General features: G+C 39.9%; 1 protein-coding gene across 15 annotated transcripts in view; it reads left to right on the forward strand.

Annotated features, from left to right (window-relative positions):
• MACF1 (microtubule actin crosslinking factor 1) overlaps nucleotides 1–13,844 on the forward strand; it is a 319,804-nt gene that overhangs the window by 145,581 nt on the left and 160,379 nt on the right. For all 15 annotated transcript variants that reach the window (XM_078331310.1, XM_078331314.1, XM_078331308.1 and 12 more), the window contains 7 exons: nucleotides 369–552; nucleotides 939–1,108; nucleotides 7,241–7,419; nucleotides 8,177–8,315; nucleotides 8,957–9,150; nucleotides 10,173–10,335; nucleotides 11,369–11,452. In XM_078331310.1, the coding sequence (XP_078187436.1) occupies nucleotides 369–552; nucleotides 939–1,108; nucleotides 7,241–7,419; nucleotides 8,177–8,315; nucleotides 8,957–9,150; nucleotides 10,173–10,335; nucleotides 11,369–11,452 (1,113 nt within the window). The remainder of the gene's footprint in view (nucleotides 1–368; nucleotides 553–938; nucleotides 1,109–7,240; nucleotides 7,420–8,176; nucleotides 8,316–8,956; nucleotides 9,151–10,172; nucleotides 10,336–11,368; nucleotides 11,453–13,844) is intronic.

Raw genomic sequence — 13,844 nt, forward strand, 5'->3', positions numbered from 1 at the left:
AGGAAATTCCTAATTAGAATAAGTAACATCTTTGGTCTTCTTAGCAATGGGAGAAGGCTGCAGGCTTTTTCTCACTCTGTAAGACAAGCATGTCTTTTGCATAAGAATATATAGTAGGTGAATACTTGTGAACAACTACTAAAAGTTATGTCCAGTGGGGCATGTTGGGTGCTTCTGGGGTGCTGGTAATGTTCTGCTACTTAACCTGAATGCTCATTAAATGGAGAAATTCAAATTATAAAAGTCAACATGTTTATGAATATGGTTTGTGCACTGTTTTGTATATATGTTACTTCAGTAAAATGGAGGAAAAGAGAAAGTGTTATATTTTTATTCTGTTGCAATTTCTTCTGACTTTTTCTTTCTAGCTTCGATCCTCAGCACCAGGGGAGTGCCAACAGATTATGAAGAACCTTCAGGGCCACTTTGAAGACTTTCTGCAGGATAGTCGTGACTCTGTGCTGTTCTCAGTGGCTGATCGCTTGCGCTTGGAAGAGGAGGTAGAAGCTTGTAAAGCCCGCTTCCAGCACCTGATGAAGTCCATGGAGAATGGTGTGTGCACTGGGAAGAGGGAAAGAGAATATTGGAATGAGAGCCTTGGAGGGGTTGCCATGAGACCCTTCATATAAATGAGAAAGTAACATCACCATCTTTTTCCACTGAGTTGCTAAGACCTTGAGATACAGAAAAACTTATAGATGAATTCTCAAAATCAGATCCTGGAAGGAGAGGTCTGTTGATATTTCAGTTGTTCACATTTTCTTGTGGCTGTAATGTGTTTAGACTCTCCAAGATTAGTATACAATATGTGAAATTCAGGATCAGGTAGGATCAGGCAGAAAATTCCCTAAATAAAGCCTTGTTTTTATCAGTAGGCTATCAGGTCTGCTTATCTCTGATGTCGAGATTACTGGTCTTTTTCGTTTGTTCATTCACAGAGGATAAAGAGGAGACTGTGGCCAAGATGTACATTTCAGAGTTGAAGAATATCCGGCTACGCCTGGAGGAGTATGAACAGAGGGTAATCAAACGAATTCAGTCTCTAGCAAGCTCTAGGACTGACAAAGATGCCCGGGAGGACAATGCATTAAGGATAGCAGAGCAAGAGGTAAGCCCTAAGAGCAATGTGGTGCTGGTTGTGGAGTGAAGGCTTTCAGAGTTAATTGGATGGCAAAAGAGTAAGGAACCTGGTCAGGCATGGTAGCTCATGCCTCTAATCCCAGCATTTAGGGAGGCCAAGGCGAGTGGATCATTTGAGGTCAGGAGTTTGAGAAGAGCCTGTTCAACATGGTGAAACCCCATCTCTACTAAAACTACAAAAATTAGTCAGGTGTGGTGGCAGGTGCCTGTAATCCCAGCTACTCAGGAAGCTGAGGCCAGAGAATCACTTCAACCTGGGAGGCAGAGGTTGAGGTGAGCTGAGATCATGCCATTGCAGTCCAGTCTGGGTGACAGAGTGAGACCCTGTGTCAAAACAAACAAACAAACAATCAGAAAAAGAGTATGGAACCTAAGAAATGAGGCAATAGACTCGACAGTCCTTCTCAGGATTTCCTTCCTGCAGACTATAAATGTCTTTTACCTATGGAGAAGTGTGATTTCAGCTCCGTGTGTATTGCTGAATGTTGATTAGTTTCCTACAGAGTTGAGAAGGCAAACAGACTAGTAAATTGTTCTAAGCAGTGTATTTGGGCTATGTATTTTGAAACTGCTTAGTGGAGATGCCACTCTTGCTTCTATCCCTGTGTTACTTTCAATGACTTGGTTACCTTCTGTCATAACCAAAAAATAAAAAGAACAACTCTTATTTTAATACGGGCTGTCATATATGCTCTCTCTGTGACTTTGAGCAAGTGAACTCTCATCTCTAGTTTACTTTCTTATGAAATGGAAATGATAATGCATGTTACAGGGTTATTTTGAAAATTAAATGGTAAAGTACATACAGTGAGCTTCCTGAAAAAGTAAAATACTATAAAAATGTAGGGTAGTATTCTTGAAGTAAAAGCAGCAAATATTTATTGCTTTTTTAAGTCCCCTGAGGCATACAAAGAAAAGTAAGCAAAGGTCCTTGTTTTTTGGCTTACAGTGTAGTAAAAGAAGAACTAAAGGTTGAAGTTAGAATTAGCGACTTCAGTATAAGATATAAGAGATGTCATAAATAGTAACTAGTGTATTTCAAGCAAAGATTGCGATAGGAATTTAGAGTATTTCTAATTACAATGGTATGAGAGAACTCTAGGAAGACTATTAAATTTGATCTGGGAGCTTAAAGGGGATGAAAAGGGATGGCAAATGAAGAGGAGTGATTTTTCTAACTTTACTTTTTCTCCCCAAACCTGAAGAGAAGGGTGAGAGGGTAAGTATGATTTTTACTGGCGGAGAGGGAGTAATGTGAGGCATATCATATAAGCCTGGAATTCTCATGTGGAAGCTTTTTACTTTTTTATAGGGAGATACAAAGTCAATTTGTCCTTGAAAAATAGAACACACTAAGAAATAAAAGTCAACTGGATACTTGAGGCTGAGGTGGGAGAATTGTTTGACCCCAAGAGTTTGAGGCTTCAGTGAGCTCTAACAGCACTACTGCACTCCAGCCTGAGTGAAAGAGTGAGACCCGTCTCAAGATACATATAAACATACATACATCTAAAAATACCTTTTCCTTTGTTTTTTTGAGACCAGAGTTTCACTCTTGTTGCCCAGGCTGGAGTGCAATGGCACAATCTTGGCTCACCACAACCTCTGCCTCCTGGGTTCAAGCGATTCTCCTGCCTCAGCCTCCTGAGTAGCTGGGACTACAGGCATGTGCCACCACACCCAACTTATTTTTGTATTTTTAGTAGAGATGGGTTTCACCATATTGGCCAGGCTGGTCTCAAACTACTGACCTTGTGATCCACCTGCCTTGGCCTCCCAAAGTGCTGGGATTACAGATGTAAGCCACCATGCCCAGCCCTTCTTCCTTTTTAAAACTTCATTTTAAAATAATTTCAGATAGAAAAGTTTTATTCTCTTATACCTTTCACCTAGAGCAGCCTCCACATGTTAACATTTTTGTACATTTACTTTATCATTTTATGCTATATATTATACATCATAATATTCCTTTTTTATCTTGAGAGTAAGTTTCAGACATGACGCTCCTTTATTCTTAAATACCTCAGTGTACGTCTTCATAAAACTAGGACAGCCTCTTACATAACTATGGAACACTGATTAACATCAGGAAATTAACATTGATATTGGTCGGGCATGGTGGCTCATGTCTGTAATCCTAGCACTCTGGGAGGCTGATGTGGGCAGACTGCTTGAGCCCAGGAGCTCGAGACCAGCCTGGCCAACATGGCAAAACCCTATCTCCACTAAAAATATAAAAACTAGCCAGGCTTTGTGGCACAAGCCTGTAATCCCAGCTATTCAAGTGGCTGAAATAGGAGAATCGCTTGAAACTGGGAGGTAGAGGTTGCAGTGAGCCAAGATCACAACACTGCACTCCAGCCTGGGCGACAGAGGAAACCTCTGTCTCAAAAACAAACAAACAAATATTGATGTAATACTGTTACCCAAGCTCACACCTCATTAAAATTTCATCAATTGACCAAATAAAGCCCCCCCCTTTTTTTTGAGATGGAGTTTTGCTCTTGTTACCCAGGCCGCAGTGCAGTGGCGCAATCTCAGCTCACTGCAACCTCCGCCCCTGGGTTCAGGCAATTCTCCTGCCTCAGCCTCCCGAGTAGCTGGGATTACAGGCATGCGCCACCATGCCCAGCTAATTTTTTGTATTTTTAGTAGAGACAGGGTTTCACCATGTTGACCAGGATGGTCTCGATCTTTTGACCTCGTGATCCACCCGCCTCGACCTCCCAAAGTGCTGGGATTACAGGTGTGAGCCACCGCACCCGGCCCAATAATGCCCTTTATATCCTCCTAACCTCCATCCCTGCAACCCCAAGAAGGCAGGTCCAAGATTCAGTCCAGGATTACATATTGCATTTGGTTGCTATGTATCTTCTGATTTCTTTAACTTGAAACAGTTTCTCAACTTTCCAGCACCTTTCATGACCTTAACATTTTTTAATGAGAGCAGGCCATTTATTTTGTAGAATAAATGTAGAATATTTTGTCCTTCTGTTTGTGGTTATCTGAGGCTTCTTCCTGCTTAGTGTTAGGTCTTACAAATCTGGCAGGAATTCTGCAGAAGTGATACTGTGTCCTTGGTACATTAGTGTGTCATATAAGTAGGGGTGTGACATCGATTTGTCCCATTACTGGGGATGTTAATTTTGATCTCTGGTTGCTATTTTCCCTTTGTTATTACTACGTGTCTTATGGGGAGATACTGGAGACTATGTAAAAAGTGTTTTTTGTTTGTTTGTTTTGAGACGGAGTCTTCCTCTGTTGCTAGGCTGGTATGCAGTGACATGATCTTGGCTCCCTGCAACCTGCCTCCCAGTTCAAGTGATTCCCCTGCCTCAGCCTCCCACCTAGCTGGGATTATAGGCACGTGCCATAATGCCCAGTTAACTTTTTGTATTTTAGTACAACATGGGGTTTCACCATGTTGGCCAGGATGGTCTCGTTCTCCTTACCTCGTGATCTGCCCACCTTAGCCTCCCAAAGTGCTGGGATTACAGGTGTGAGCCACTGCGCCCAGCGGTAAATATCCTATTTTTCAACAAATTTTCACCAACTAGTTTTAGCATCCATTGTTAATTCTTAACTGAATCAATTATTAGTATCATTGTTGCCAAAAGTTGCTTTTCTAATTCTGTCGTTGTCTACAATAAAAAAATACATTCTATAGAAAAGGAAAAACCAACCTTCTTTCCTTTTCTGTAGTTTGTTTTCCCTCCCTCTCTTCCTTTTTTCTTCCCTTCTTCCCTTGCTTTCTTCTTTCATTATTTATTTATGTCAATATATACTCACAGATTTTTATTTTATTCAGTAATATATAATTTGTTACTGTCACTGTTTTTATTATTTTGATGCTCAAAATGTTCCAAAGTTAGCAAATGGAAGCCCTTTCAAGCTAGGGTTTTTTTTTTGGTCCTTTTAACGTGTCCCCATCATTTTTTGAGTTATTTTTCTCCTTTTTTTTTGAGACGGAGTCTTCGCTCTGTCGCCCAGGCTGGAGTGCAATGACATGATCTTGGCTCATTGCAACCTCCACCTCCTGGGTTCAAGCAATTGTCCTGTCTCACCCTCCTGGGTAGCTGGGACTACAGGCTTGTGCCACTACATGCAGCTAATTTTTTTTGTATTTTTAGTAGAGACGGGGTTTCACTGTGTTAGCCAGGATGGTTTTGAGCTACTGACCTTGTGATCCACCCACCTTGGCCTCCCAAAGTGCTGGGATTACACGCATGAGCCACCATTCCTGGTCTCTCTCTCTCTCTCTCGTTTTTTTTTTTTTTTTTTTAAATAGAGATGAGGTCTCACTGTATTATCCAGGCTGATCTCCAACTCCTGGCTTCCAGCAGTCCTCCTGTCTCAGCCTCTGAAAGTGCTGGGATTACAGGCATGGCTACTATGTCCAGCCAAATTCTTTCTCTGACAAAACAAGATCTTCCAGCTTCATCTTGCTCTTTCCAGTCTCAACCCTGGAAATCAGCTGTTTCTCCAAGGAGATCTGATTCTTTTGGGCAGAGAATATTATTTAGAAACTAAGATCTGGGTGCCAAATGTACTCATTGTTGTTGGGGTATCGTTGTTTATAGGCCCACTTAGCAGTCAAAAGTTAGAAAACATAGGCGGAGCTTGGTGGCTCACGCCTGTAATCCCAGCACTTTGGGAGGCCAAGGCAGATGGATCATCTCAGGTCAGGAGTTCGAGACCAACCTGGCCAACATGGTAAAACCTCGTCTCTACTAATAATACAAAAATTATCTGGGCATGGTGGCGGCACATACCTGTAATCCCAGCTACTCCAGAAACTGAGGCAGGAGCATCACTTGAACCCAGGAAGTAGAGGTTGCAGTGAACCCAGAGCATCCCATTGCACTCCAGCCTGGGCAACAAGAGTGAAACTCTATCTTCAAAAAAAAAAAAAAAAGGCCGGGCACCTGTAATCTTAGCACTTTGGGAGGCCGAGGTGGGTAGATCACCTGAGGTCAGGAGTTCAAGACCAGCCTGGCCATCATGGTGAAACCCCATCTTAAAAAAGAAAAAAAAAAAAGACAGAAAAAACAAAACATATATATGCACATACACACACATGTTACATATACACACATAAACATGTATGTGAGTTTATAGCTATATAGGTCAATATATTTATTGATATATGTTTCTCTCAATTTCTCTTGTCTCAGTCACATACACACACACACACACACACACACACACACACACACCCATGAATTCATATGTATTTGTCTTTATCCAATTCCCAGCGCATAGCACAGGGCTTATTATAGCCTCTTTCCATATTTTTAACCCCCTTTCCCAAGACTGAAAAACCTGCTTTACGTTATCAAGAATATATTTACTTACTGTTCAGTCCTAGCATTTACAGATAGTAGTTTCAGAATTGTAAACTCACTGCAATAAACCTACCAAACTAGAGTTCAACATTTATTTATAGTTCCTTATGTCTTTAGCCTAAAGGTGTATGTATAGTTTGAATACCATGTTCAAAAATTACTTGTGTGTTCTTACCCCTTCTTTCCCTTCAGTGTGATTATGTTATTTATCTGAAATACAGTTAGGCTTAACTGTATTTGTGTTCCGTTTGAGATCCACCCCTCAACTTTCCTTATTTATTTGAATGTAAAACATTAACATGGTTCTAAAAGTCAAATCTACACAAAAAGAAGTGTATTTTCCTCTAGCTAGTCCTTTTGTCCCATTTGCTTCCTTTGATCTTTTCATTTCCATTCTTATCATATCATTAGTTTGTGTTTATCCTTTCTGTCTCTTTGCACAAACATATATGCATATATTTTCTCATTTTCCCTTCTTTTATATACAAAATATAACATGCTATAGATACTCTATTGAGTTAGCTTTTTCTATGTAAAAATATATCCTGAAACCACTGAATTCCCAGAACTCTTTCTCATTTCATTTATAGCTGCACAATCCTCCATTGTATGGCTGTTTCATAGTTTATTCAAACAGTCTCCTATATATAGGCATTTAGGTGATTTCCAATATTTAGCAATTAAAAATGAGGACTTCTTTCTACATTTTTTGTTCAATCCTGTCTTGCTCTTTATATGTGTCTTGTTCCTGGCAGCACACCCAGGAGGATTTACAACAACTGAGGTCAGACTTGGATGCAGTTTCTATGAAGTGTGACAGCTTTCTCCATCAGTCTCCGTCTAGTTCAAGTGTCCCAACTCTGCGCTCAGAACTGAATCTGCTGGTGGAGAAGATGGACCATGTCTATGGTCTCTCCACTGTCTATCTGAATAAGTGAGTGAGCTGAGATTTTGGGTCCAAAGGCAATATTTTCCATTGGAATAAGAAAGAGAAAGGCTTAGAGTGTTTCATGAATAATACAGAGAGATTATAGATCTTGAAGAGTGTTCAGGATAGTACTTGATTATAGATCTTGAAGAGTGTTCAAGATAGTACTTGAAGAGTATGCTGGCAATGAGAGGTCTTGGCTTTAGTTCCTAGTAACATGAAATAGGTTCATTTGGGCTGCAATGAAGAAAATGCCAGTGATATGAATGGGGAGTTAATTTGCAGTGTTAGGACTATGACTTACCTCACTTCTGTTTGATTAAATATTTCTGAAAATAATACTTAATGACAGGAAGAGAAAGGATGAGAAACTAAAGAATAAAAAGAAAAGTTTTTAGTTAAACTAGATATTAGACTTTGAAGTTCTTCCCATTCTTCCCTCTCTCCACCTATCTATACCCATTACCTTGAAGAGTAGCAGATCTTAAACTCTTCGTAGTATAAAGTGGATTTCTGGCTTCATGCATTTCCTCCATTAGTCCCCCACATGTGTGCATGTTCCAGTGCCACTTAGAACTATATTTTGAATTGGCTTAAATTGGCGGTACAGAACCCGTGTTTACTTGTAGCCCTGTCAACATCTAAAAATGGTGACATTTATTTTGGTCGTTATGTTTTATGAACCTCTCTATAGCACTCCAGGTATATAACCCTGCTTCCAAAATTCATGTGTTAATGAAGGAATGTGAATTTGTCCCCATAGGTTAAAGACAATTGATGTTATAGTACGTAGCATACAGGATGCTGAACTCTTGGTCAAAGGTTATGAGATTAAGCTGAGTCAAGAAGAAGCAGTACCGGCAGATCTCTCAGCTTTGGAGGCCCATCGGTCGACATTACGGGTGAGTTGCTCTGAGTTTCTTAGGAGGATGACTTAACATAGTCATTGCTTTGGGTTAGCAGAGAAATGCAGTTTTGGATGGCATGACATTTGCATTTGAATGAGGCAGAATATTATATTCAAAGAAGGGACCGAGAACTCTGTCTAGCTAGAAAGGACTATGTTTTTCTATTTATTTTTTCCCTTCTCTCCTCTGTAAAATCATGGATTAATTGGATATAGTCAATGGTTGTACCATGTTTATAAAGCACTTAGCTGTTATCTAACTTGATTCTCACAAGCCACTCTGTGAGGTGGACAAGAAGAGATTTTATCTCCATTTACAGATGAGAAAACCAACATTTATTGTGGCTAAATGAATTATCTTGGTTTTATAGGTTATAAGTGGTGAAGCCAGGTTTCAAACACAAGTTCTCTGCATGTTTCTCTATAGAGAAACTGAAACCTGCCCTTGGCTCCTGGTGTATATCAAGAAAGCAGAGACTATGACCTGTGTAGGCAGTCCTGCTACAAACATTCCACGGCACAATCACAGATACAATGTGGAGTTAGCTGTAGACAGTGTCCCTGTTTCCTACCTTAGTCTGGCTCCTTTTTAGCATGGAAAATATACAACCTGTTTCTGTACTTATGTTTCCATAGCACTGGCTTAGTGATGTGAAGGACAAGAATTCAGTGTTTTCAGTCTTGGATGAGGAAATTGCCAAGGCCAAGGCAGTGGTGGAACAGATGAGTTGTCTGACATCAGAGCGAAACCTGGATTTGGAGCGCTATCAGGAAAAAGGCTCCCAGCTGCAGGAACGTTGGCACCGAGTCATTGCCCAACTTGAGATTCGGTTAGTGGTGGCCTCACCTTTTTTTCCTATTAGAATTCAAGGACTAGGTCTAAAACGAAAACAGAGTTATATCTGTACATTTATATTTAAACGTAGAAATGGATAGGGAGGAGTGGAAATTTTAAAACCACGTAAATTCTGGACAAGGTAAGTGAGTCAGAAAGGTGAGATGTAATGCTTCTCCTGTGTCCCAGGTCTTTTCTAGTTAAGCCACTGATGACAATGGCTTTCTGGAATATAACCTTGAAAGGTCATCTGGTGATTTTTTTCTCAAGATATTGTAGTTCTTGTTTTATTAGCTTGCATCCAAATATGAGCCATTTTTTATAATGGGGCTTTATAGAATTTCTTGCTTTTATCTCATTTGCTAATTCAGTAACTTTTCATCTCTGTTACTAGAGATCCTGCTTCTAATGACAAATATAAATAGGAAAGACAGAGACTGCACCTTTTGGAGGCTAAGCTGGTTAGGGAAATACGTAGGGAGAGGAGCTTAATAACTCATGTAAGTTTTCATTCTAATCGAAGTACTATTCACCAAGTTGGTTAGATTAAGAGAAATGATATGACTTATTGGAAGTAATAGGAAATAACCACTATTTTTCACTTCTCCCCTCTCTGCCCTGAGAAATTATAGTGATTTATAAATCATAGCTGTGGTACACTGACAGGTACTCTGTCATAAGGGAATAGAACTGTACAGCCAATACTACCTTATTGGTCACTCTGGTAATTCTTGGCAACCTGAGTGAAAAATTTGACAAGAATTATTGTGGGATGCTAGGCCACAAGGCAGCCTCCAGGGCTAGCAGGGCTCAACTGGTTTCTAGTCACTTTTTTACCAATGGGCACTGGTACATGCATAGGCCTCACTCATCCTTGCATCACTGTTCCCCATAGGTAAAGATGGATGATTTGTAGTCAGGCCCAACTGGATGCATGGGTTAAGGAGGGAATTGCTTTGTTTACTTTATTGTATTTGTACCAAGGTATCTGATAACAGTTTCCCTTTGTTGTTCTAGCCAATCTGAGCTAGAAGGAATCCAAGAAGTCCTGGGAGATTACCGAACCTGCCATGGAACGCTCATCAAATGGATTGAGGCCACCACCACTCAGCAGGAAATGATGAAGCCAGGCCAGGCAGAGGATAGCAGAGTGCTTTCAGAGCAGCTCAGCCAGCAGACAGTGAGTGTGGCAGTAGCTCTGGTGGGAAGAGTTAGAAATTTAAATTTTCTTTATCATAAAAGAAAATGATGTACTAGCAATTAAAGGTTCCTCCAAATTTTAAATGGAAGAAGATATTCCGAGTTCCCTTTTCTTAGAGTGGTTTGAACAGGATGGTCCCAAGATAATTGGTTTTGCATTTAGACTAGAGCCTGTAAGGTACCTTCAGTTCTGAGTTTCTGTAACTGTATTGAAACCACTAGATGGACAGATTAAAATTATCTTTATTTTGTTTCTTTATATTACATTTTATTTTACTAGGATTAGATATGGGGTTTTGAAAACCAAGGGAAAGCTGTAAGTAGAAGAAAGTGATTCATTTTAAGTATTTTTTTGTTGATATTTTGCTTTGTTTTGTTTTGTCTGTTTAGCATTATGATTAAGAGTATGATATCTAGAATTGTATTGCCTGGATTCCAATCCTGGCTCACTCATCTGCTATAAGCCTTTGAAGAAGTTACTTAGCCTCTCAGTGTTCTGCTTCCTTATCAATAAAATGGACATAGTTTGTTATTTATTTAACCTATCTTATAAGATTATTGTTGCTAGGATTAACTGAAGTAATACATGTAAAATACTTAGAATAGTGGTTCTCAAAGTGTGGACCTCAGTCTAGCAGCATCAGTATCACCTGGGGACATGTTAGAAAAGCAAGTTCTTGGACTGGGCACAGTGGCTCATGCCTGTAATTCCAGCACTTTGGGAGGCCAAGGCAGAGGGATTACTTGAGGACAGGAGTTTGAGAACAGCCTTATCAAAGAAGAGAGAGCTTGTCTCTACAAAAGATTAAAAAGACAGAAAAGTACAAATCTGTGAGCCCAAAGCCACTGAACCAGAAACTCTGGAGGTGAGTCCCGGCAGTATGTGCTTTAACCACCCTTTCCAGCAATTCTGATGCAGCTAACGTTTGAAAACTACTGCCTTAGAATGTAGTAAATGTTCAGCTATTTAAGTGGTGGTAATGACAAAGATAATGTTATATTTTGCTTTCTAGGATCTATTTGCAGAAATTGAGAGAAATCAGACAAAACTGGATCAATGTCAAAAATTTTCTCAGCAGTACTCTACTATTGTAAAGGTAACTTTACCACATCCCAAAAAGAACATGAATCATCACTAACTTAGGAAAACCTAAGCTAGTTCTTCACTGTAGGTTCTGTTTCTGGACAAATTAAGCCGAGCTCTCATGCTAGATGCTGGCCTGATCCTTCAGTTATGCAGATGTGTATTTCCCGCAACCCCATGTTTGGGGATGCTTGGAGAAGTAGCAGCTGTTGGCTGTGCTTTGAGGAGTCTTCATTTGTGTGACCATAGGCCTTTTAAACTTAACCTGGCAAAAGCAGAATGTTTGAGTTTTCTTCTTAAATATGCTTCTCACTTGGCTTTCCTATCTAGGAAATAGTATTGCCATTTTTTCCTAGTTGCTGAGGCAAAAAACCCAAGGGTCATCCTAAACTCTTCTCTTTGCCTTAAGCTTTATATCCTTTGTTGGCTTTGTCAAATATGTCCCAAATCTTACTACCTCTCAGTATCTCCCTTCTATTTCCATTGTTCATATCTAAGTGAAGAATCTTCTTTAGACTACTACAGAACCCTCTGAGCTGGTCTCTTGCTTCTGCTGTGGCCCCCCACAGACTATTTTCCCACACAGTAGCCAAAATTGCCTTTTTAGAACATGTTGCATATCATTGAACCTTAGACTCCATTGATTACCAGCTACACCATAATTTTCTGCATACCAAAAAGAGGAAAAAAGAAACTCTGCCAATTATGTGACATGCCATTGATTCTAAGATACATTCCAATTTGAAAGACTAAAATGTGGAGAAAATGTGTACCTTAGAATAGATGAAATATGGTAAATAAGATCATGTCACTCTCCTACTCCAAACTGTCCAAAGCCTTCATATCATAGTCATAATAAAATTCTAAATCCTTACTTGGTTTATAAGGCCATGAGTGATTTATCTCTCCCCTATTTCTCTTAGAACATCTTTAAAGAAAAATGACTTGAGGCCAGGTGCAGTGGCTTATAACTGTAATCCCTGCACATTAGGAGGCCAAGGCAAGAGGGTTACTTGAGCCCAGAAGTTTGAGACCAGCCTGGGCAACATATCAAGATCCCATCTCTACAAAAAGTTTTAAAAATTAGCTGGGTATAGTGGTGTGCACCTGTAGTCTCAGCTCATCAAGAGGCTGAGGTGAGAGGATCACTTGAGCCTGGGAGATTGGGGCTACAGTGAACCTTGATTGTGTCACTACACTCTAACCTGGGCAACGGAGCAAGTCTCTGTCTCCATAAAAAGGAAAAAAAGTAACTTGAGGCTGGGCGTGGTGGCTCATACCTGTAATCCCAGCACTTTGGGAGGCTGAGGCAGGCCGATCACAAATTCAAGAGATCAAGACCATTCTGACCAACCTAATGAAACCCTGTCCCTACTAAAAATACAAAAAAAATTAGCCGGGTGTGGTGGTGCATGCTTGTAGTCCCAGCTACTCAGGAGATTGAGGCAGAAGAATTACTTGAAACCAGAAAACAGAAGTTGCAGTGAGCCGGGTCAAAAGATGGAGACCAGTCTGGCCAACATGGTGAAACCCTGTCCCTACTAAAAATACAAAATTAGCCAGGTGTGGTGGTGCATGCCTGTAGGTAGTCCTAGCTACTCAGGAGACTGAGGCAGAAGAATTACTTGAACCCAGAAAACGGAAGTTGCAGTGAGCCAGCATTGTGCTACTGCACTGCAGCCTGGCGATAGAGCAAGACCCTGTCATATAAATAAATAAATAAACATTATGTATTTATTTGTTTATTCTGTGACTCTCACTAGAATATAAGTTTCAAGGGCACAAAGTTTTTCCTGACTTGTTTCTCAATATGTGTGTTAGCACTCAAAACAATGGCAAGTAGATGATAGAAGATGCTTAACAAATACTTTTTGAATGAAGGCATTTCTTTAGTTAATAACAAAACACTCACTGTCCAAAAGAATTGAGTTCAAATCCTTCACCATTTTCCAGGCTTACTTTGAGTACGCACATAGCCTATGTTTCTGTTACTATGACTATAAAATGAGAACAATAATACCTCACTGAGTGGTTGTAAAGATTAAATGAGGTAATGTATATATCAGACCATGCCTCAAACTTAAAGTACACTCAGTAAGTGGTAGCAGTTGCTTTGATTATAATTATTTTAATGTTGTTACTACTATTATTTTTTTTTATGGGTTCCTTTACAAATTCATTCCTTGTTTTCCTTCTACCCAGAATTTTTTTAAGTAGACAGCAGAAGGACGTTTTAGGCAAAGGAATTGCATAATCCCAATCAGAGACGAATGAAAATACATGATTATATGAGGAAATAGAGAGTATTCTGGTATAGCTAGAAAGCACAGTGAGGAGCAGTGACTATGGAAAATGAGTGGTGAGATTGGGGCCAACCCATGACAGGCCTTGTTTCATTGTTTTGA

This window comes from Callithrix jacchus, chromosome 7 (genome assembly GCF_049354715.1).
Source record: "Callithrix jacchus isolate 240 chromosome 7, calJac240_pri, whole genome shotgun sequence".
Classification (NCBI taxonomy): domain Eukaryota; kingdom Metazoa; phylum Chordata; class Mammalia; order Primates; family Cebidae; genus Callithrix; species Callithrix jacchus.